This window comes from Sciurus carolinensis, chromosome 15 (assembly GCF_902686445.1).
Source record: "Sciurus carolinensis chromosome 15, mSciCar1.2, whole genome shotgun sequence".
Lineage (NCBI taxonomy): Eukaryota > Metazoa > Chordata > Mammalia > Rodentia > Sciuridae > Sciurus > Sciurus carolinensis.
In genome coordinates, this window is record NC_062227.1 from 31,335,923 (window position 1) to 31,361,398 (window position 25,476).

The following is a 25,476-nucleotide window of genomic DNA, read 5'->3' on the forward strand; positions in this document are numbered from 1 at the left end:
ATATAGAAGTGCCACTTCTCCCTAATTTATCCGTAAATTCAGTGTATTTTGGATCAGTACCCAGATGGGTTTTCCGAAGGAATTCAGAAAGTTGAGTTTTCGTGGAAAAGCAAAGTTCAAGAGTTAGAAAAAGTTGAATAAGATGGGAACACCTGCTTTGTCATATTAAGGCCCATAAAGCAGTAGTTAATTTAAGACAATAAGGTAGTTATTCAGAGATAATTAAGAAGATATAAAGAAGAGAACAAAAAACTGGAGCAGTAGAAAGCCCAAATTATAGAAAAACTTGATACACAAAAGAGATTGCATTATAAATGAATGAAGAAAGGATGAATAATGTTGCTTGGCAACTCCTTATGCATAAGGAAAAATTCAGTCCATAACTTGGTACGTGCACAAAGACTAATTCCAGGTTAATTGATGTCTGAATGAGAAAAATAAAACTTAAATATTAGAAAATATGAAATATGTAAGTTGAGAGTAGGGAAATATTTCTTGAGCACAAATTATAAGGGAGAAGATCGATTTAATATTGAGGAGTATAAGATGCCATTCAGAGAGCAGACAGCCAGACTAAGGGGATAAATTTGCTACTTAAATACCTGAAAAAGATTAGTATTCAAAATAGTCCATTAACAAACAGAAGACAACCAAATGGAAAACTGGAAAGGTATGAATAAGCAATTTATAGGTGTAAAAATTTGAATAACTAATAAGCTTATGAGATGCTAAACTTCTCCAGTATAAAATAAGATAACCATTTCAAACTTACAAAATTGGGAAAAATAAAAACAGCCTAACAATCAGTGCTGTTGGCAGAGTTATGGGAAAATGAGATCTTTCATACACAGTTGGTTGAAGTATAAATTTAGTCAGACGCTTGCATAACAATTTTATAACTAGTCATGTTAAAATTTTGTTCCTAGTTATGGCCACTGGAGAATCACACACATACACAAATAAAACTCACTACCATTATAGGTAAATGATGTGTTTGTAACTGAAAGTTTGGAAGCAACCTAAATGTTCATAAGCAGGAGACTGGGTGATAAATTTATACATTTCAGTGCTATCAAGCACAGAATGGATGAACTAGAACCTTGGTTAGCAAATATGACGTATTGGTAAATAAGTCATTGGAACATGACTTTGCTCATCATTTACATATTGTGCTTTTGCACTGTGAGATGAGTAATTGTAACAGAGACCATATAGTCCACAAAGCCTAAAACATTTACTAATTGAACTTTTTAAAAATATTTTTAAGTTGTAGATGTACACAATATCTTTACTTATTTTTATGTGGTGCTGAGGATTGAACCCAGTGCCTCGCACGATCTTTAACAGAAAAAAAATTGCTAATCCCTGAACTAGAGCTAAATGTATTGATGTGATTAAATTTCATGAACCTAGTATTGTGGAAATAGCAAATTGTAGAATCACGGATGTAGTATAGAGTTGGAAAACACGCAAAATACATTTATATATTATTTATAGATGCAAACATCTGTATACATAGTGTTAAATATACGTAAGAATCCAAACCACCAATTACATGATGGTAGTGGTTACTGTAGTAGAGGTAGGGAGGGAAATATTAAGCAGGGAGGTTATAGAGTTTCAACAGTTTCTATAATCTCTTAAACTAATGAGCAATGAGTAAAATGTTAAGATTCGATATCTAACTGGGTAGTGGTACATAACTGTTGAATTACTTAACTATATCTTTTATTGAACATTTGAAATATTTGAAACATTTACAACATTTTATAATTTAAAAATAGTGAATTCAGATGATGCATTAATAACAGTAAGATTTTATTAAGAAAATGCTCTAAATATTTTTGTAGCAAAGATTTTTGAAGTAATTTGTGTTAAATTGATAGAAATGGGAGACTTTCATACTTTGCCTTAATTTGACTAGGAATTTGTTCACATGTAAAAATTGACAAACTGTAAGAATGACCAGAACTAATAGTATGAGCCTTTTTAGGCTTAGGATAATATCAGGAAGGCTGAGGCCTGAGCTAAGAAATGCAATAAAAGCTAAAGATAGTAAAAGGCCCTTTGTTCAAGAAACAAAGACATTTACAAAGAAATATTTGATCCATGACATGATGTGAATAGTGTAATTTAAAAGAAAATCAAAGAAAATAGAACTTTCAAAATACGTGTTTTAAACAAAAATAAGAGTTCGGTTGACTATGGACAGTTTTAGTCTCAGCTCTTTCACCTACTCACTAACCTGCATAAGTTCTTTTTATCTTCTCTAGGTCTGGTTTCTTTTAAGTATAATGTGAAGCAATTAGCATGAATAATCACCACCCTTCTGACCTGATTTAGTATCTTTTTGGCTACTTTTTAAAACTATTTTTTAGTTGTAGTTGGACACAATGCCTTTATTTTATTTATTTATTTTTATGTGGTGCTGAGGAGCAAACTCAGTGCCTCACACATGCTAGGTGGGCGCATTCCCACTGAGCCACAATGCCAGCCCCCTTTTCGGCTTTTTTTAATCCATTGTTTCCATAAAGAAAAAGTATCTTCCACCATAAAAGATAAATGTGGTAAGGGGACTTCAAGACAAAGATAGATGAACAGTAAAACTTTGGTTCATCTCAAGCCAACGAGTTCGCATCTTCCCTCCCAACTGTTGAACTGCTTAGGTTCGTCAAAAGGGCCAGTCTCTTCCTTGGCTTGGCATCTTTTTCTTCCTTCCTCTTGTTTCTTTCTTCCCACATACACTCCAGCTTTAGGTTTGCTGCCACTGTTTGTCGTTAAGATTCTGTCTCCTCCAGAAAGCCTTCCTAGTGATGCCTGTCACTGAATTAGCACTGAAGGAGAACAGGCTTTGTGAGCAGAATTGATGTTTTATTTTGTTCATGAAATCTGATCAAGTGTCAGTTGAACATTCAAGTAGAGATGTAGCTTGTTGAGTATACAAATCTGGAAGGGGATCTAGGTTGAGAGTATAGATTTGGGATTTACCAGATTTTAAGTGGTAATTAAAACTGTAGAGTACGTGAGATAAGCCAGGGAGGAGAGTGTAGGTTAGAAAAAGAAGAAAGAAAGCATTAAACCAAAGCCTAAAGAAAACCAGCATTTAATGGAGAAGGAAGGGAGGAGAGTAGAGAAAAAGAAGACGACTGAACAGTAGCCAGTGAGAGTAGAGAAAAAATAGAAAATCATGAACTCATGGAAGCCAAGCATATCGAGTAGAATGAGGACTGTAAGTGAAATAAATCATTGGTGATCTCGAGTGATAGGTTTAAAAGAGTTGCCTTGCAAAACAGGAGAGAGAATAGTCTTATAGAATAAAGACTGATGAGGAGAGATAAGATTTTTAAGTTGGAGACAACAGAGCAGCAGCACCATCTGCACAGTGCACCATGTGATGTCTTCTCTTGGGCTCCTCCCCTTAGGGTTAATAAAGAGAAGGTGACCCACAATTGGTTTATCCAGGTTTGCCATGTGCTCAGTAGATGTCACTAAAGAACTGGGAATCCCAGTGGCTCAGGAGGCTGAGGCAGGAGGATTAGGAGTTCAAAGCCAGCCTCAGCAAAAGCGAGTCACTAAGCAACTCAGATCCTGTCTCTAAATAAAATACAAAATAGGGCTGGGATGTGGCTTAATGGTCGAGTGTCCCTGAGTTCAATCCCCAGTACCCCACACCCCACAAAAAAAAAAATAAACTGTGGGACAGGAGTGTTGAGGAAGTTGGCAGGAAATGGTGAAGAAAGAAATCAAGGCATTTCAGTGCACTAACACCTCACAGCCAAATCTGGCCCTTGATTGTTTTCCTTTCTTTCTTTTTATATATATTTAAATGTTTACATTTTTTGGCCCAGAAAGCATAAAAATAGTTACTATTTAGCCCTTTAGGAAAAGTTATCTACACTAAAACAGGGTTATAATAAAAATGGACTGGGTGACTGGCATTGTGGCTCAGTGGTAGAGCACTTGCCTAACACATGTGAGGCACTGGGTTCAATCCTCAGCACCACATAAAAATAAATAAAGGTATTTTTTTAAAAAAGAATGAGACTTAGAGACTAGCTCAATGGACTTAAGGTCTCGATAAGGTCCAGATATTAGATATATTGTGAACAACTGAGTTTTAGACATAGGAAGGATAGGAGGGTGTAATGAGATGGGATTCTGAGATCAAGATTTTAGAGCTGGGTCAGCTGTGAGTGATCACCAAGTCTAACTTATGACCACACAGTGAATAGCCAAAGCAGAGGGGATGTGGCCTATCAGTGAACTTGAGGGTTGAGGTCCAGGAATTGAGAACCAGTCTTGAAGAGAATAAGGTCACCCAGGATTTGAAAGAAAGGAAAGGTGATGGCATGCCATTCTCATTTGCCTCTTTGGGATAGGAGAGTCAATATAAGCAGCAAAAACAAATTCAGTTCCTAAAAGTGAGGGAAAGCTGATTAGAAGGCCAATTGTACATTGTTGGTAAGACATGGGGTTACTGAGTAAAGTGGCTAGTATGTGATGGGCTGTGTTCATAGATGGAAACACCACCAACAGATGAACCAATTAATGGGGACATTGAATTGGAGACCAGTCACTCTAGCTTTCAGCTGTCTTCCTGGTTATTCACTTAGAAGGCTTCCCATTGTTGTTCTGGTCCATAAAGGCAGAATTGACACAAGTTTGTAGATAGTCTTCAGCTTTCCCTCAGTGCTATATGAACATAATCAACGACTTTTCTTCACCACTGGAGATAATTTTTGCAGTGGAACTAGCTAGATGGCAGGGTTGTTGAAGAAGAGTTTTCTCATTAATGACCTCCAAGTCCTTTCTGGTCCACATTCTGTGATAATGCACGTATGAAGTAATTTTGTCTAAAATCTAAAGTCCATTTAATTCACAGATGATTCTCACCTCTGATTCCTTCTTGCTTATGATTGAGCACTGCCTGTGGTACAGGCACTTGGTAGGGCTGCAAAAATGAGTGGTATCCCTTGATGTTATGCTGTTTACCCATATGGACCTCTCCTTTAGCCATTATTATGTGTGCAGCCACTCCTTTATTTTTTTATATTTCTCCCTAATTTTATCCTGATGTCTGGGCCACCAGTGAGACTCATTCACTAGCATGAGTCTCAGTATGAATAAAACCTTGACTGCTGTGTCTTGGGCTTATGCAGTAACACATCACACAAACTGAGTTCACAAGAAATATTTTTAATTGAATTGGAATCTTCCATTTCTGTAGTCACAAAGCCTATACTTTTAGGAAAAACTTGATTTTAATGTGTTGTTTTGTGTGTGTGTGTGTGTGCTTGTTTTTTGAGTAGTTGATGGATTTACAACTGAGTGACAGTAACTTTCGACGACACATCCTGTTGCAGTATCTCATTTTATTCCAGTATCTCAAGGGACAGGTCAAATTCAAAAGGTAAGTTAATAAGGGTAGTAAAGGATTTATAAAATAGCAGCATAGAAAAGAACTTGCTTATAGTACTTTTCATATGTGTTGACCCCTATGCATAAGAGCTATATCCCTTAAACATGTCTATTGTAGCCAATATACAACCAGTTGGGAGCTTTTATATGTAGAATATTTTGAAGAATAGGTATTAAATATATCTGCTGTTTTTGTGAATCTCTTCTGCTGAGCTCCATGACTTCCCAGGAGGCTTTAGAGGCTGGAGGTCTCTGCTCTAGACTTCCATGTCTCACTCAGAACTCGTCTCAAGCTAATTTGTAATCTAAGCCAGTAATACCTCTCTCACAAGATACGGAGCTGCCTAGGGCATTAGATCTGAAAGGAACAAAGAAACTTGAAGCAAAGAGGAGTTCCAGTTTCTTTGGTCACAAAATATCAGGATCTCTCCTGTCTAAATTCCTTCAGGGCAGACATTTGTTCTTGTTCTGTCTGTAACTGAAGTGGAACCCACTGTTGACACTATTCGTTAAGTACACAAAGCGGTATGTTATTCATTGCATAAAGGACATGACATCACTTGCTGGCTTTAATTCAGCTCTTTGAGAATTGTAATTTTAAGCTCACACATGATAGACACTCAAAAATATTTCTTACCCATTTATTTTGGAGGTTTGGTATAGAGTAGTAGAAAGATCAAGGATTTGGGGTCAGATCTAGGTTTTAATTCAAGCTTCATGGCCTTGTGCAAATCACTGAGCCACTGTGATCTCTGTTCAATAGATACAAGTGATAGTTCTGAGGATTCATTCAGCGAATAATGTACGTATAGTGCTCAGATCCTGGCACACAGCACTCAAATCTATTTCTTGGATGGCTATAGTACCTAGTACATAGTAAGAGCTCAGTTAATGGCAGTTGTTAACAATTTGTGTTTGCCTAAAGTCTTTACCTGGGTTTTATGTCTCTTATTCATCTTCTTTTGACTGAATTTTAAATGGCATGCCTACATGAATGTCCATCACGTGTAGGATTACATTGTATCACCTCAGGTTTTCATCTCACATTAAACTTATGAAACATTTATTACTCCGTAATCAGATCTGTTAATTTTTTTTTTTTTTGTAAACAAATGGGATACATGTTGTTTCTCTGTTTGTACATGGCGTAAAGGCATACCATTTGTGTAATCATAAATTTACATAGGGTAATGCTGTTTGATTCATTTTGTTATTTTTTTCCCTTCCCCCCACCCCTCCCATCCATCTTTTCCCTCTATACAGTCCTTCCTTCCTCCATTCTTGCCCATCTCCCTAACCCTAACTCTAACCCTAACACTAACCCCTCCCACCCCCCATTATGTGTCATCATCCACTTATTAGCGATATCATTCGTCCTTTGGTTTTTTGAGATTGGCTTATCTCACTTAGCATGATATTCTCCAATTTCATCCATTTGCCTGCAAATGCCATAATTTTATCATTCTTTATGGCTGAGTAATATTCCATTGTATATATATACCACAGTTTCTTTATCCATTCATCAGATCTGTTAATTGAATGTTTTATTCTCCCTTATATACCTTCATGCCTTCAATTCTAGCACTCTTATCCTGAAGATGAAGTGTAAGAAGGTTCTCATTTGTGACTGTTCTTATCTTGATAATTTTTGACATTGTTTACAATATTATTAAACTATGATTAATTACCTGCCATGTGTTTTTACAAGACCATAAATAGACTAAAATTGGATGTATACATTGCTATAACTTAAGCATGCTTTTATTGTTTTGTTCCCTAGTTCAAATTATGTTTTAACTGATGAGCAATCACTCTGGATTGAAGATACTACAAAATCAGTCTATCAAGTAAGTCCAACACGCAAAAAACTCATGATTGAAAAAAATGGAAATTTAGAATTTTCTTTGTTTCAGCCCCAAATAGGAAAATAAGGATAAAGTTAAGCTCAGGTACAAGACCACAAACACTTCTTGGTTCTCTGCCTACAAACCACTTCTCTGATGCAGAAAGTTATTGAAAGCTTAGTATATTCTTTCTAATCACAGCTACTATCTGAAAACCCCCCCGATGGAGAAAGATTTTCAAAGATGGTAGAGGTATGTGTTTTATATTTATGTAGGGTTTTTTTTTTTTTGTACCAAATACAATTTCAAATGATTCTATTACACAAATATAATTTCCTCATTTTTCCCAGCATATTTTAAACACTGAAGAAAATTGGAACTCATGGAAAAATGAAGGCTGCCCAAGTTTTGTGAAAGAAAGGTAAATAAATATATATACTCATCCCAAGTATTATGAGGAAAGCATTTGATAGAATTGTTGTATATCATGTATGGGTAGGTGTATATGTATTTCATTAAAAAAATTAAGTTCAACTCTATAGGAATATAACCTTTTTTGCTTTATTAAGTTCTCAGAACAAATTGATCTGTATTAAGTATGAAAATGCACTGCATATAGCTTTTTATAATTTGTCCTGTTATGTGACATTTTTGTCTTATGTCTGATGAGTATGTGTTCTATCATAATACAAATTTTTATTTTGTTTTAATTCATTTTGTGGGGGCAGGGGTTGGGGACCTTGGAATTGAATACCAGAGCCTTGTGCATGCTAGGCAAGCACTCTACTCCTGAGGCAAACCCCCAATCCTAAATTTTCTTTTACATTAAAGACTTCCATTTGTACCATCCATTTGTAATTCCAAAAATAGTATATGTTTTCTTCATCACAGAACATCAGATACCAAGCCTATGAGAGTGGTACGGAAGAGAACAGCCCCAGAGGACTTCCTAGGGAAAGGACCCAATAAGAAAATTCTGATGGGAAAGTAGGTTAATTTGTTTGCACATATAGAGTATTCTTGGTTATTTTTATATTTTGAAAATATTACTATAAGAACTCTCCAATTTGTCACATCCAAATATAACATGAATTTGTGTTTGGTACATATGTAGGTGACTAAAGCAAACCAGACCCTGTCATTCTGTAGAATAGCCATTATTTGTGGGTTCACATACTAGCTAAGCCTTCATTTTGTCTCCAACTTCTAACCCTTGGGTCTAGGCCATGCCATTCTTTCCGTGTCACAGAAAATAGAACTGTTTAGATTAATATAACATTTCTAGTTGTTGCAAAGAATTCTAATCCTTGAGTTCTGTTACCTTCTAGTTAACTATACATTGCTTTCATTGTGCTTGAATATTTTCAGAAAAAAACCACAAATGATTATATGATCATCATTAAATATGTTAAGTACATATTTAAAATTTGTTAAATACCAAAATTTCTGAAGGAGAAAAATGAGAAAATTCATGCTGTCACCACCTGGAATATCCACTGCTTACACTGTGTTGTTTTTCTGCTTAGTTTTAAGGCATATGAGGATGGCATCCATTAAAAAAAAATGTGTGTTTGTGTTGTAGTGAGGAGTTAACAAGACTTTGGAATCTCTGTCCTGATAATATGGAAGCCTGTAAGTCAGAGACAAGGTAAGTTAAACATTTTTTAAGTGTTACACTTTTTTGAAATGTGTAGAATGGAGGCTTTTCTCAACTATGATCAGAGATCAGAAGAAATTGAAGTTTGTTGTGTGGTTGACTTTTGGAATAGAATATGACTTCCTGCTATAAAACACCTGGAAATGCTGATAAAATAATTTTAGGGATCGCAGAAAATAAAAATTCACAGAAGACATTGGAGAGTAACTAAGCCTATAAACTGATGTGGTTGCATCGAGCTGTGGAGCAGTGCAATGATTTCCAGTTTTAGAAATCAGGGAACTTGGGTTGTCACAAAGGACTGAGAAGGTGAGGCCTTAGGCCTACACAAATCTGTAAGCAAGTCTTCGGGAGTAAAGCTGAGAAGTATATGCCATCAGGAAAAGAAGAGTGGAGTAAGGGGAAAAGCAAGCTCATTGGCACAGGAAACTGAAGCTTGTCTGTTTCTACTGGGGTGTGTATGAAAAGGAAATGTATTCTCTGAGAAATAAAAATGACAGGCCTGCTCTCTTATAGTCTTAAAGTTTACACAACAATAGCATAAAGGAATCCCTAAGTTTAGACACTGAGCTAAATAAACTATCTGGAGATCATAACATTCAGAAATACCAAACCACATGAGATTCCCATGGATAGAAGTCTAAAGATAAGTTCACCATTCAAATTTATAAACATTCAAGGAAGCAATTCACCATGAGTAAGAATAGACACATAGAAAAAGCAACACGAATTAGCCACTTCCAATTTTTAAAAAAATAAAAACAGATAAAAACTGTAAAATAAGTTTACAGATAATTAAGGACAATTAAGTAGGAAGTTAAAACAAAAGAAAGGAGCATGACACTATGAAAAAAGACCAGGCAAATTTGAAAAAGCAAGGAGTATGTATGAAGTAAGAAAATACTAGTTTAGAACAACTGACCTTAAGTAGGTCTATTAATCCAGATAATGACTGAGAATAGGCATGAATTCTTAGTTCAAGATGAATAGGATTAAGAAGGATAAACTGAATAAATCTCTCAGTGCATGAAAATAAGATCATCAGAGAAAAAAAAAATTAGGAAACCTATAAAAGAGCAAAATTAATATCTGGCTTCAAGAACACAAGATAATCAAAAGACAGTGGGATGAGAGCTTTAGAGTGTTATGACAAAGTATTGGCCCAGAATTCTATAACAAGCTAAACAATTGTATTCAGTTGAGTAATTGAGAACTAGTTATTTTCAGAATATTATCATTGTTCCTGCTAAAAAAAACTATCAAAGAACCAGCATATGGTGCACATCTGTAATCATAGCAGCTTTGGAGGCTGAGCAGAATGATCTCAAGTTCAAAGCCAACTTCAGCAACTTAGTGAGACACTGTCTCAAAAAAAAAAAAAAAAAAAAAAAAATGAAAAGGGCTGAGCATGTGGCTCAGTGGTTAAGTGCCCCTGGGTTCAATTCCTGATTCCAAGAAAAAAAAAAGTGGTTAAGTGCCCCTGGATTCAATACCTGATTCCGAGAAAAAAAAAAGCTATCATAAGGAAATTAAACCAAGAAAGGAGGAAGAAGTCAGAAAAAGGATTACTGTGCAAAGTCAATGATACCCCATGAAGAAATCTTTTAAAGAATTCACTGTATAAAATAGTAATAATTAATAACTTGGGATTAAGAAGGACTGGGCATGTAGCTCAGTGGGAATTTGCCTCTAGGTTCAGTCCCCAGTACCACAAACACACAAAAAAGGTGGAATTAAAGTACTTGATAAAGGTGATATGTAAGACAGTAAGGAGGAATCGGAATTACAGAATGTTATAAATGAAGATAAGAGATAATGAATAACTAGACTAAGTTGGCATCTTATTAAGTATATAAAAGAAAATATATAATTTCTAAACAAAATTGAGAGGCAGAAAGATAAATATTGAAATAGTACAAAAGTAATAGCACAAAACAATATAGTTTAATTAAATTCAAATTAACAAAAGTAAAACTTTCTAAATCCATCTATATAAGAAAAACCTTAAGGATATGGAAAGGTTGAAATTAAAAGAATAAAAGGTATAAGAGGCAAAGTTAGATTAGTATCAGAAGAGTATTAAAAGCTGAAAGCATTATTTAAAATACAGCCATTATACAAAATAAAAGGAAAAAATAACAAATATACAGACATTCTGAACTTTATTTCCTAAGAAAGTGGTCTCAAAAATTTGACAGAATTTAGAATGAGAAATTGACTAGTCTATTCTCTAATAGAGAAATTTTGACATGCAGTATACAATAAGTCTGATAGATAAAACAGTATAATACATTGAAGATATAAGAAGATAATTAACAGGTTTCTCTTACAGAAACAAGAGATTAAAATTAAACATGAATAATAAAAGATTACAAAAATTCCTAGAAATTTTTTTAAACACACTTCCAAATAACCCCTGAATCAAAGGAGCCATGTGCAGCGGCTCACAGCTTTTTCCCAGCTGCTCAGGAGGCTGATGCAGGAAAATGACTTGAGACCAGCCTGGGCAACATAGTGAGACCCTATCTCTAAGGGAAGGAAAGTGGAAATGGTACAGTTATAATGAAAATTAGAAAACAACTAAATGATAATGAAAATACTCTATGTTCAGACATTGGGATCTAACAATGAAACACAAGAGGAAATTTAGAGCCTTAAATCATGGGGTTTTTTGTTTTTGTTTTTTGGTCCAGGGATCAAATCCAGGACTGCTTAACCACTGAGCCACACGCCCAGCCCTTTTTATATTATATCTAGAGACAGGGTCTTACTAAGTCACTTGGGCTTCACTAAGCTGCTGAGGCTGGCTTTGAACTAGGGATCTTCCTGCCTCAGCCTCCTGAGCTGCTGGGATTACAGTCATGCACCACCACACCTGGCATGTTCATGGTTTTAAAAATAATAATCTGAAAATGAACTGAGTTAAGCAAGAATCCAGCACTGGGAGTCACTTAGTAAAACAGAGTAAATTCAAATTAGAATGTAAAATGATTAGAAATTAGTAAGATAGCAAATAGATCAACAAAACCAAAAGATATTTTTAAGACTGGGGAAATAAACTTCCAGCAAGATTGATGAATGTAATTAGATTCCTGCCAAATCTACAAGAATAAGTCAACCCATTAGAAGAAGTAAAGGAATAGATAGCGTCAGAAGTAGCAACCTTAATAAACCTCTGAAAGGATTTCCAACTTATTAGTAACTGGAAGTATACTTCAAAAGCACAACAAGCAATTTCATAGCCAAGAGATTCAATAACTTTAAATACCAAAATTTTCTAAAAATTGTAGATAAAAAAAAATTACCATTTTTGCCAGTTGGAGTCTAAAATGGTAACCACCACTTGGAAAGACAACTAGCAATGTCTGAAAGTTAGAGTGTACACCCTAAGACTTAGCTCTTCCAGTGCTAGGTATATTGGTAACTGTCTTCAACTTCACATTGAGAATCATTGGTTAATTGTGAAGTTAATTTAGTGATTTCCACCATTTTTTTAATGAAAGAGAAAACATACTTTTGTGAAACACTAACTTTATTCTTATATGATACACATCCTGTGTATACATGTGTATTGGGTGATGATATTAAATGAATTTCCTACTGTGGATTGCAGTGGAAGTTTGAAAGCCTTAGTGCCTGAAGAAAACTAGTTTATCCACATGCAGAGACATGTACAAGAATGTTTGCATAGAATTGTTGAGAAAGTGAGAAAACAAGTTAAAACCCACCAGTAGGACAAGGGTAACTTATGGCATCTTCATAAAGTGGAATATTGTGTATCTAGCATCATAAAATTAATGAGTGAGAACTGTCTTGACTCAGGCATACTTTAGAAAAATTAAGGTGTTTAAGAACACAAGCAGGGTTCCATCATTTGAAAGTTTAAGAAGACTCAAAATATATGAGTTACTTCATTTTATTTTAAAGCACAAGAATGATTACAAGAAATTCTGAATACTGGATACCTCTGGGGTGAGAGAACAAAATTATGGAGGAAGCACAGGAAACCTCAACTGTATTTGTAATATTTAAAAAATCTGAAGCAAATATGGCAAAAGCCTGGGTTATAGATACAGACATGTTTGTTACATTAGTCTTGACTGTTCTTTCTCAACAAGACTATTAAAGCACAAGAAGTAAAATCAGCAATCAATAAATGGGATGGTATCAAACTAAAAACCTTCACAGTAAAGGAAACAGTTAAGCCTCAAGAGAGAGCATACAGAATGAGAGAAAATCTTTGCCACCTGCACCTCAGATAGAGCATTAATCTCCAGGATATATAAAGAACTTGAAAACTTAGACCATAAAAACAAATAAACCAATCAATAAATGGGCAAAGAAACTGAACTGGCACTTCACTGAAGAAGAAATATGAATGATCAACAAATATATGAAAAAATGTTCAACATTTCTAGCAATTAAAGAAAAGCAAATTAAAACTACACTGAGTTTCCATCTCCAGTTAAAATGGCAGTTATCAAAAATACAAGTAACAGCAAATGTTGGTGAGGATGTGGGGGGAAAGGTTCATTCATACCTTGCTGGTAGGACTGCAAATTGGTGCAACCACTTTGGTAAGCAGTATGGAGATTCCTGAGAAAACCTAGAGTGGAACCACCATTTGACCCAGCTATCCCACTCCTCAGTATATACCCAAAGGACTTAAAATCATCATGCTACAGTGATGCAGCTTCGTCAATGTTTATAGCAGCTCAATTCACAATAGCTGAACTATGGAACCTACCTAGGTACCCTTCAACGGATGAATGGATAAAGAAATTGTGGTATATACACACAGTGAAATATTACTCAGCCATAAAAAACAGTGACTTTATGACTTGCTGGTAAATGGATGGAACTGGAGACTCTCATGCTAAGTGAAATGCTAAGTGGTTTGCCCCAAACCAAAGGCCAAATGTTTTCTCTGATATGTGGATGCTAACACACAACAAGGAGGAGAGGGGGCAAAAATAGAAGTTCATTGGATTAATTAGACAAAGGGAAATGAAGGGAAGGTGGGGGAAGATGGGACTAGCAAAGACAGAATGATTGGTCATAACTTTCCTGTGTTCATATATGAATACATGACCAGAGAGACTCCTCATCATGTACAACAAGAAGAATGGGTTCCTAACTAGAATAAGTTATATTCCATGTATGTATGATATGTCAAAATACACTACAGTTGTGTATATCTAAAAAGAACAAAATTTTTAAAAAGTAAGGGTAAACCCCCAAGAAACTTTATAGACCTGTGATGTTTGTTGATTAGGAAGCATGTTATTGTCATGAAATACCAGCCATAAGGTTTGATGCTTGAGCTTTCTTTAAAGAGCCCTATTTTTAGTTTTAATCAAAGATGTAGAACATTTGATATGACCTTAGGTTTCTTTGCTTGACTCTATCAGAATTTTATTTCTAAAAACAAACTCAAGAAAGATAATTAAAAATCATCATGCCACAATAGTAACTTAAAATAAGAGCTCACACTCTTGAGATCCAGTTTTGGTTCAATCCTGGTTTAAAGAAAAAATTATCAGTGAATGAGGACATGATGGGAAAATGTGGTATTTACTACAAAAATTTAAATGCTAAACCCTGTCCACCCTCAGAATAGCACCGTATTAATATGTTAGTGTATAATATAATCTATATTTTATCATTTATAATGTGTAGTAATATAAAACATTGTATAGTTATCAGACTATCTCTTTTTTGTTCCCTTTGAGAGTTTAATTTTAAGTCTTTTTTGCCTCCTTAAAAATCTGAGTCCCTAAGTTTAAGTTCCTAACTATAACATAAGGGCACTATTAGAATCTTTTATTGCCACCATTTTATGAGTATTATTAATGCATGGTCCTCATTAATTACTTTGTAATGCCCAGGGAATATATGCCAACTTTGGAGGAGTTCTTTGAAGAAGCCATTGAACAAGCAGACCCTGAAAATATGGTTGAAAATGAATATAAGTAAGTAATGATTTTCATCAGCTAATTTTAATTTCCTACAGTATTTTTTTTTTTTTTAGGAATTATATGTATACTTGGGAGCCTTATTAATCTATAGAGTAGTACTTTTCTTCTTAGGTGAATTTATGTGCCAATTTCACATTACTACACATCCTTATTTTAAGGATTATTCTATGTATGGGTGGGGGCGTCCTGGGCATTGAACCCAGAACCTCACACATACTAGGCAAATGCTCTACCACCGAGCTATCCTCCAGCCAAGGATTATTCCTGTTGACTATCAAACATGATTTGGAATAACCTTTGTTTCAAAATGTAAGAAATCTGCCCCCCATCCCACATGCCCCTCCAGCTGTCACCTCTGTTCTCTGTTCCAGCACCTGATATCATTCGTGCCTTCGCTGCCTGACCTTCTGTTCTCTGGTCAGCCCACTCCAACAGGGCTGTCTTCCCAGTCACACCACTGAAGTAGCTCACATCAAGGTCACCTCTCTCAGCAGCATTTGCCATTTGACCTGTCCATGTTTGGATGTTCCTTTCTTGGGGTATCCAGGAAACTACTCTCCTACTTCTATCTCACTGCCCCTCCACCTCAGTCTCCATTGCTGGCTCTTCCATTGCTTAACTCAGATTTTGGAATAACTTCAGGTCCACGGTGTCGGTATTGTGGAGTTGTGATTTAAAGGCCAGGGCCCTCTTATCGAGGCCCTTGTTCCCATGCCCTGCATCCCTGACTTGCTTGAGCAACTAGGGTACATTTAATAGCCTTTATCCTCCTTTCCTCATCAGTTAAGTAGTACTCATTTCACAGGTTTATTCTGAGAATTAGGTATTTCACTTTGAACTGTGTATTTGGTACTCAAAATGGCACTCACAATTCATAATTGTTGTGACCTTGTGATGATTGTTTAGTTACTGTGACTACTTAACTAGTCGTGCATCAGTGATCTTTCAAATAAATTCACAACTCCAGTCTCATGCTTAAGATCTTAAATACTGAGCACCTATTCCATACTCCTTCCTGGCCTTTAGGCCTCCTTGGTCTGTCTCAGATCTGCCTCTCTAGCTACATCTTTGTTCTTTTTTTTCCCCTCAGCTTTTAACCACACCAGCCCTGTCTCTTTGCCTCTGAGGTTTTTCCCTTTGGACTTTGCATATACCATCCTGCCTTCGTGAACGTCTTTACCTCAGTGCCTGCTCGCAGATGCGCTCCTCCCCAAGAGTCCACTGTCTGCGTTCCCATGTTTAGTTCACAGCACATAACCACTCTCAAATTCTCATTCTCATGGGGTTTTTTTCATCCTTACCACTATCTAAAATTGTCCTACACCTTGTGTGTTTATGAATAATGATGCTTGCCAACCCATTCCTCATTACTGTGTGCCAGGTACTAAGTACCTGCCTCACATGGTTTTTCAGTTAAGTAAACTAAGGCTCTGAGGTAAAATTTTTCTATTGAGAAGTTCTCAGCTAGTAAATGGCAGAGCTAAGGAAGTCATTCTGGTGTCCGGTTCCTGCTCTTCTCTGCAGTGTTATTCCACCCAGGTGCTCAGGATACACATGGTGAATGACCTGCCTCCACAACTCACGAGTGCCTGGCTCAATAAGGATTTGTTGATTAAAAGAATATTATCTATTTTACATAGGATAAAGTAGATAGTGATAGTTCTCTAGAATTGGTTTAAGAACTTGAATGACTGTAGATCTGTGGGAAATGAAACTTTTGTGTATAATTGACGGGGAATTTTGAAAGTGCTTAAAAGAATCAAATGGCTAAAACAGGTGTGTCAGAAAGGAAGGCAAAGCTTCATGGTTGGTGTTAACTTGGGAAGAGTGCACCGTCTAGGGATAGTTTTGCAGGTCTTCAGTGGTACAAGAATATCCCAAAGGGAATTTAGGTTCATTTATAAAATATGACCAAATAAACGAGATTGCTAATCTGTGAAGTTAGGAGATGGGGGAGGGAAGACTTCCAAAAACCAAATGGAATAAATGTGTGCTTTCGAGTTTTCTGCAGCTTTGCCTTTTTCTGGAGTATTTACTTTAGAATTTCTTAGAGGTTTCTGTTTACCTCGTTGTGAACCATTTACTGCTACATACCACTGGGAAGTAGTTCATGATTCTTATCCAGTAGCTAACATAGTAAGCAATGACATAATTCTCTTTTAAAATCAAGCTATTTTTATTCGTTGAGGTGGGCAATATGTGAATTAGAACTTTAGTTGTTACATAAATAGAAAACCAAATCCAGCTTGAGTATCCTTTATCCAAATGTTTGAGACCTTCTAGAAGTGCTTCAGGTTTCAGAGTTTTTCAGAATTGGAGTAGGCCATACCAGTCGAACATTGAGGCACTTGAAAAGTTTCAGATTTGTGGGCATTTCATATTTTTGGATGAGGGATGCTCAACCTGTACTAAATTAACAATCAAAACTCAGTGTTGATTTTAGAAAGTATTCTAAACTTGCATCTGTGACTTTGCAAGTATGGATATCAAATCAATTGAACATGGGTACCTATTATAAATTTACTTTTTTTCCAAATAACTTAGGGATAATTCCCATCCTACCTATAACCTCGCCAGGACTGGGGACCCAATACGTCACTCATAGACTTGTAAAAAATTAAGTAAACTACATGTAAACTTTGAAAATGTGTTTGCTGCACATGAGCCTGCCTCTCCAGAGGTTAGTTTCTGTTACTTTTATGTGGACTGCATACTGAAAGGTCTTTTAGATACAGGACTACAATGAAAAGAATGGTACTTTGAGCATTTACTTAATAGTTCTGCCACATGAAATTTTACTCTCAAGTAGAAGGGAATACAGAAATAGAAAACTATAAATTATAGGAATGACATCTCTTTTTATAGAGCTGTGAACAATTCAAATTATGGTTGGAGAGCCCTGAGACTATTAGCACGGAGAAGCCCTCACTTTTTCCAGCCAACCAACCAGCAGTTTAAAAGCTTGCCAGAATATCTTGAAAACATGGTAATAAAGCTAGCCAAGGAATTACCAGTAAGTAACAGATTATTTTCTTTTCATACCTTAGTTGACATTATCTTCTTTTAAAACTATCTCTGAGCAAAGAACTGAATTTATTATGTGATTAAAGTGATCCACAAACCACTGTTTAATTTAGAATGGAATAAAAATGTATTTGAGTATACATGTTTACTGGAAATACATAAACTGATAAAGTAACTAATTTACTGTATAGCATGTAAAGCAAGTTTGCAGTACTTTGAGCAAACTACTATTCACCTGTAAACTCAGAAATGAACTTTTCCTGTTTACTAGTGTATTCTCTCTTATCCAAGACAGGGTCTAAGGAATGGCAGTAGGGAACTTAGAACTTAGCCTATTTTTCTAATCTGTTCTATCTTCTGTATAATTTTCTAATGGATTATTGTAATAAATGTGGTTACAATGATATTGTGTGCCTAAAATCTAATAAAATTACTCAAAGACAATTGTTGCTTCACAGTCGTCCCTTAGACCACACTTACTAAACCTCAGGTATTTGCAAATCAGCTTACCATGCTTTGTACCGCCTCCCTTCTGCCCACATTGAAGAAAGGGTCAGGGGATCCCTTTCCAACTGTTAGGTTTTCGCCCAAGTTCACTCCTCCTGTAGGTGAGGAATGTCCCACTAAGCTTCTTACCTGACATTCACATTTAATGCTCTCAGGAGTGAGGCTTTGAAGCCCAGAACTCAGATTCTCACAACCACTCTTACCCAGAGCATCTGCAGCTGTCTTACTTCAGAAGTTGGCATTCTTTTAAATGTTCTTCTTTCTCATTTTTAGCCACCTTCTGAAGAAATAAAAACAGGTGAGGATGAAGATGAGGAAGATAATGATGCTTTACTGAAGGAAAATGAAAGTAAGAATTGAATTTTCTTGGCTATTTTACAAAATTGGAAAAGATTGGGGTTCTTGGTTGAGAGGTACGTTATTTGATTTGATCTACTTCTCAACTTCTACCAAGTTAGCTCTGCTTCTGACTTTAGTAAGGAATTTGAAACATTTAATTTTATGCAATAAAATTTGGAGGCAATATTTTTAAGACAAAATACCATACCTCTATTAAGAACTGAAGGAAAGCAGTTCATTTCAGAGATCATCATCATAATTACAATAGAGGAAACAGTTTTAGATTTATTGATCAAATGATCATGATTGTAATGGGTATTCAACCCATGGAAAATATAAAAAATTATTTCAAAATAAAGCTTACTAAACATAGTAACTCAGTGGCCCCTAAGCTTTCCAGTTCTTTTGTATACTTAGGATTGCACATGTCATTGTATTTTGTACATAGTTTATATTTTCTATGTTTTCTAGGTCCTGATGTTCGGCGAGATAAACCTGTAACAGGGGAACAAATAGAGGTATTTGCCAACAAGTTGGGTGAACAATGGAAGATTCTGGCTCCCTACTTGGAAATGAAAGACTCGGAAATTAGGCAGATTGAATGTGATAGTGAAGACATGAAGATGAGAGCTAAGCAGCTCCTAGTTGCCTGGCAAGATCAAGAGGGAATACATGCAACACCTGATAATCTGATTAATGCACTGAACAAGTCTGGATTAAGTGACCTTGCAGAAAGTCTAACTAATGACAATGAGACAAATAGTTAGCTTCTTTCTTCTCTTTTTTTTTTTTTTTTTTTTTTTATTAAAACTGTGATAAGATTTTGTTACCAAGCAGCATTTGATAAGAGGTCCACTGGTTTTGGTAAACAATAAACATTTTTATAACAGTTGTACAGTTGGCTGGTGCTCCAATATCAATAGCACACACATTGGCTCAGGGTTTGAAGGAGGGGAAGGATGGGCTGAGAAAATGGCCAAAATGCAAGATCACAAACTATATTTTGTTAAGGTATATATAATGAAAATTAGTTTCCTGCATGCTGCTAGAAGTTATTATAAAATTTAGTTATTCTGAAATCCCAGTATGACAATTTCAAAAAGCTCCTGTTTTCATTTATTCATATTTTGAAGCAGAGGATCAGCAAACAGTGGTCTACTCACCAGGTGTTACAACTGCAATTTTACTGGTGTCCAGCCATGCTCACTTCTTGTGCCTATGGCACCTGTCACACTACAACAGCATAGTAGTTGCAACAGACAGCTTCTGGCCTGCAAAGCCTACAGTATTTACTTTCTGGTCTATTAGAGAAAATGCTTGCAAGTCCCAACTTTAAAAGAAATGAAGTCTAAAACCTTACTTTTTTAGCCTTCATTTGACCTCTACATTATCTGAAGGATTATTGTGAAGTTCAAATGAGATGTATGTGAAAGCACTATGTAGTAATGGCTAAAGATGGCACTATTTTTACTATTCCCACATAAGCATCTCAAGGGCTCTAAAATCAGGTCGTCATTGTTGATCCTAAAGAAGGGCTACTGAGAGCAAATTACTGGACATGTTATTGCTTGAGCCTCCATTAGTCAAGCAGTGACGTAGCACAGCTCCAATGTCAAAATGGCCTCAGTGTTAGTGGCATAGCAAATAAGGCACATTCAGGAAATAAGATTTTTTTTTAAACATACTCCCTTCTCAAAGACCTTCTATGCAAGGCAGAATTCTAAAATAGCCTTACTAGTTAAAACATAGTACTTTAAGAATACTTTTGGAATAATGCTTTTTTAGATCAAATAAAATGCAATCAAGCTTTTTATAGTGACAAGGACATGAACAGTTTTTGAAATTCTAATACAGTCTATACAAGGCGAATCTACCTCGCCAGGTCTAGTAGCTTCAGCATCCATCCAGCAGGTCAGAAATTTTAATTGCTAAATTTATTCCTTCCAAAACTGTTCTGACCAAATGAGACAATGAATAAAAAAGACACAGGCATCATACAAACACAAATCATTACAATTAGGATCCTCACCCTTCTTGTTCTTTACCACCCCTCCCCCAGCCAAAGTAAAAAGTATTGATTGCCAATAATCAAAAGAGTTTAGGTGAGGAAACTATTTACAAATGAGTATCCCTGAAATGCTTATTTTGTCCCCTAGTATTAGGTTACATCACATTGCTCAGATTTAAGAGAAGAGTGGCCATTATTCTCTAGGAACCTTAATGGTTACCAATGTTCTGCCCTGCAGAGCATCAAAGCAACATAGGAAAAATGAGATATCATGATAATCCCCAAATTTCATTATAAATTCCTGACTCAAAATCAGACAATTACGTTCATATTTTATCATTTCCTTAAGATTCCTGAAACTAATTAGACTTAAAATTTAAGAAACTGATCATCTTCAAACACCCCCGTACTCTTGGTGTTTCCTACCATTGACTTTAAATTTTGAGATGGACATTAAGACTTTGGGAATTAATGAGAGTTAAAAACAAACCAAACGAGCCAACGAATGAATCTGGTGACATCATTGCATTTGGCACCCAAAAAAATCCATTACTTTTACAACTTTGTATTGGTTTTTAAAGGGAATATGGGCAAAGTCTTATTTGGTTTTGGTAGTTCTGGGAACTGAACCCAGGGCTGTGCACATGCTATATAAGTGTTCTACCACTGAACTATTTGCCCAAGAGAAGTATTTTAAATGATGCTTTAACAGCACAAGAATATTAACCATTTTCAGAAGTTATTTAATAATAACCATTTGAATCTTTAGCCAAACTCCAACACTCAAAGACAAAAGACTTGAGGTCAAAAGCTGTTAATCCCTCCTTTTTTTTTTTTTTTTTTATTAAATATCCTTATTTTCTAAAAATAAGCAACCGGAGCTTGTCAACATTTTTTTAAGGTTGATTACTACAAAACCATTGCAAAGTTAAATGTACAAACCATAGTACATCAGAGAGAGACACAATAATAAAGGTATAATCAAATGTACTATTATTGATCACAATTTATTTTAAAGTTATGAAAAGCCAGCAACAGTCAGGCTGGACAAATACTTGATTGCACCCATGTTTCCATGGGACGTGGACAGCAGCACTGTTACACAATGAGAGCAACACTTCCTTTTCCACCTTCCTGGGAAAATGTTTGTTAGATAAGGCAAAGGATGGGCAGCTACTGAATGGCGATATGAACCATGCAAGAACAACAAAGAATAGTAACAGGTGTGCGATAAACTGCTCAATCTTGGGCTGAGAAGGCAAGAAAAATTGCAGAAGGTAATGGGTGAAAGGCATTTCAACTAATTATTTTTTAATCAATGCAAGAAATAACTTTTAAATAAATGTCTTCCAGCCACCTTTATACAGGGCAGCACAATCCAAAGGTAATTTTCTTTTCTGTAATTTTAGGTTGATGCACAAGTGGTCTCTTTCTGCCCTCTCTTGTTCCACATGAGGGGGAAACAGATAAAACCACCTAAATGTCTTCCTCTAAAGCTCTGGATTATAGAAATGATGAACAAAAAACATTTATTTCACACCTAGGCATAAATAGCTAAATTGGAGATTACTGTTCACTTTCCTCTTCCATTATTTCAACTCTGCGAGGCCCATAAAGTAAAACATAAGCAATATGCCAGTCTCCACCACCAGAAAGCCGCAAGATATCTTCTGGTGTTACGATGCTGACTTTATCATCATCAAACTTAATCCATTCATCTGAATAACAAGAAAAAGAAAAAAAACAACATCATAGCCAATTCTTTTCAGCATTCCACTGCAAAAACAGTACTAATTTCATGCACGCACAGTACTCCACCCGCCTGCCAACACCTCTCCAAGTGCCCAGGGACCACACAGGGATTCCATGACATCAAAACTATGTTAATATTACCACTAAAGCATTATTTCCCTTTTTCACCCTCATTCTCTCAAGTGTACTTTGGAGTCTCCAGATGCCACATGATGTGTGATAGTGCAACAGACTGAATGTAGAAACAGATGAGAACCCAGCTGTCTTCCATTAAGCCAGATAAGGAACAGACAAAAAAATGTAAATAACATTTCTAATTCTTTTGTTTTGAATAATGTCATTTTTACCATGTTATTTCTATTTACATAAGATGAGTTTATTACTTTAAATGTCTCAGCTTTAATTGCTAATGTTAAAAATACTAGGAGGTATAAACCTCATAAAAGTCCAGAGAGCAAGTCTGTGAGGCTACAGGTGTGCTGGGCACTACAGCCCCAGTTCCCAACCAGCATTGGCGCTGCCATTTTGCCTTGGCCAGGCCCCAAAGGCAACAAGAAAGTGGTTACCCGGAAGGTCCCAGAGGGGAATTTACCTGAAGCTGCTGGCAAACTCAGGCCCCAAGATGATTTGCAGGGGCTTCAAGTGTTCCAAGAACTGCCTGTGCACCCTCAACCTGCTCTACACAAGTCAGTTTCTGGAGGTTGGTTGGAACAATACAGCAAGTGCTCAAAATGGCAGAGAAATTTAAACTGCTGTGGGTTCCAAAGTTTTAACCCAAATGAGACCTGTCTGGCTAGCTGTGTTCAAAGCAGCCACCAGTGTTCACTGTGTGCTCCAATTATAGGAGAATATGCTAGAGAAGTTTTGAGATTTGTGGGTGGCATCGGCCTGTTTTACAGAGATCCTGGGGGTTTGGCTGACCTATAGATAGAGGAACCAGAAAGATTCTCCAGCTAATCCTAGTGCATTCCTTTGATAAGGAAACAAGGAAAATCTTTCATATTCTGATTCTATTCTCTAAATTTAAGTTAAGCTAGTTTGCCCATTTAACAAAAGAAACAGTATCTGGAAAATTACATTATCAACAGTGGAATTATATACTTCTATTCTTATGATTCTGTAGATTTTTTTTTTTCCATTGCTGAGCAAAGACTGAAATCTGTGGTCTCCTCTGGCCCTCAGTGGTACCTATAATCTGCACTCAATGTCTGGCACTGTCCACTGTGGCCTTCCCTAGCATTTTTACCTGCAGAAAACATTGTATGGCACTACTGGGTTGATCATATTGTGAAACTAAATATACATCTCACTGGAATAATTGTATTCTGTGCTGTGTAGACAGTTCCTACTGGAAGAAGATGAACTTCATTAAAGCCAGAGAGTAAGAGATACTATTATGTTCAGTTCAATAAGGGAAATCTAAATTCCCAAGATTTTTTTGTCTTTTTAGGAAAGACGTGGTGAAGAGTTTTAGTATAAAAGTGATAACTGAGTTCTAGTAGTCTTTTATGATGACACCAAAGTATTCTAGAAATAGTATGTCTTGAGGGAACTGTGCTTTTAGTTTTTGACTTTTACATGTAAGTGCAAATGAGAAGTGGTCTCATGAAATGTTTAATGCAGAATGTTTACCTTCAACTTTCAAAAATGGAATGAGTTTGAATAATTCAGAACATATATCTATATAATCTTGATATTCTTTTTTAATAATTTTGAAGTCCAAAAGACTGCATTTTAAAACAAGTTACTATTGATGCATTGGCCCATGTAGCAAGATGATATTTGATTATCTTAAAAACTTAAAATAACTTTTTCATGAAATCTCTCAGTACTGTAACAGCAACTTGTCAAATTGAAGCATATGTGTGATATTTCCCATAATTTGAACTTGAAATGGTATTGTAGTCCTGTATATTATGTTAAAAATTTAAAGATGAAAACCTTAAAAAAAAAAAAAAAAAGGTCCAGGGCCTCTATAGTTACAAATGTAAAGAAGTTCTGAGACACCCCCCCCAAAAAAAACACTCAAAAAAGAACCCCACAGTGTTACAAAACTTATAATAAGCAAAGCAGTATTTAACATTGAAGAAACAACAGCCTCTTTACCTTGTTTCCTTTTCACCCATGACACATAATGACCTGAAGAACTAGACCTTCCCTGGTGTGTTAGCACTGCTTGTAAGTCATAGTACCCACAATTATTGGAGCCAATATCTAAAAAGAGATGAATCCAGTATTATTAAGCAATGAACAGACATGTGCTTTCTCAAGCAAGGTTATAATCAACAATAACTCAAGTTCAGATTAGAGAAGTATTAGAAACCAGTAAATATACTGTCCAGAGTTGAGACTTCATAAGTGATGTTTTAAAAAGTATATTCACCCACAAGTATACACTAAAAAAATGATTTTACTGTCATACGAAGGCAAATTATTCTTTAAGAAACTTGACTTTAAAAAAAGCAGTATCTGAACAAACAGATATGTAGCAAGACAAATAAAACCTTAAAACACACAGACACACACACATACACACACACACACACACACACACACACACACACACACACACACACACACCCCTAAAAGGAAAAGTTCACTTACCATCAGCAAATGAAAAGGGTTCATACTTAACTTCTTTATGAGGACTACTCTTCTTATCACCCTGGGGGTGGAAATGTTTCAGATGAAATCATGATATTGGAAAGCTTGTACTCTTGTTCATTATTAAATTTCATAAATATTTACTGTCTAACAATGCAAAACACTAAGACAAAATGATGGTCTACCTTACAAATTACATATATAACTAACTACAGTTCATATACAGCTGTTAAAACCAGAGGTCTTATTATTAACAATATATAATCTTGTTAAAATACAATAACAGACTCCCTGAATTTCTGACCAATGGCTAGCCACTAATGCTAGAACATTCCAGTGAATATA

The 25,476-nt window shown here is 35.7% G+C and overlaps 2 protein-coding genes across 4 annotated transcripts in view; one reads left to right on the top strand and one right to left on the bottom strand.

The window, feature by feature from the left end:
* The window catches only part of Thoc1 (THO complex subunit 1), a 48,683-nt gene extending 29,052 nt beyond the window's left edge, over positions 1–19,631 (top strand). Inside the window, exons 12-21 of one of the 2 annotated variants that reach the window (XM_047525893.1) lie at positions 5,310–5,410; positions 7,199–7,265; positions 7,464–7,514; positions 7,613–7,683; positions 8,133–8,249; positions 8,845–8,910; positions 14,808–14,891; positions 17,763–17,910; positions 18,702–18,777; positions 19,239–19,631. In XM_047525893.1, coding sequence (XP_047381849.1) covers positions 5,310–5,410; positions 7,199–7,265; positions 7,464–7,514; positions 7,613–7,683; positions 8,133–8,249; positions 8,845–8,910; positions 14,808–14,891; positions 17,763–17,910; positions 18,702–18,777; positions 19,239–19,534 — 1,077 coding nt within the window. In that variant the 3' untranslated portion in view covers positions 19,535–19,631. The remainder of the gene's footprint in view (positions 1–5,309; positions 5,411–7,198; positions 7,266–7,463; positions 7,515–7,612; positions 7,684–8,132; positions 8,250–8,844; positions 8,911–14,807; positions 14,892–17,762; positions 17,911–18,701; positions 18,778–19,238) is intronic. The other variant, XM_047525895.1, reaches the window with a different exon arrangement.
* A 2,132-nt stretch (positions 19,632–21,763) lies between these two features.
* The window catches only part of Usp14 (ubiquitin specific peptidase 14), a 42,187-nt gene continuing 38,474 nt past the window's right edge, over positions 21,764–25,476 (bottom strand). For both annotated transcript variants that reach the window (XM_047525896.1, XM_047525897.1), the window contains exons 14-16: positions 25,132–25,192; positions 24,634–24,741; positions 21,764–22,493 (exon numbers count right to left, since the gene is read on the bottom strand). In XM_047525896.1, coding sequence (XP_047381852.1) covers positions 22,342–22,493; positions 24,634–24,741; positions 25,132–25,192 — 321 coding nt within the window. In that variant the 3' untranslated portion in view covers positions 21,764–22,341. The remainder of the gene's footprint in view (positions 22,494–24,633; positions 24,742–25,131; positions 25,193–25,476) is intronic.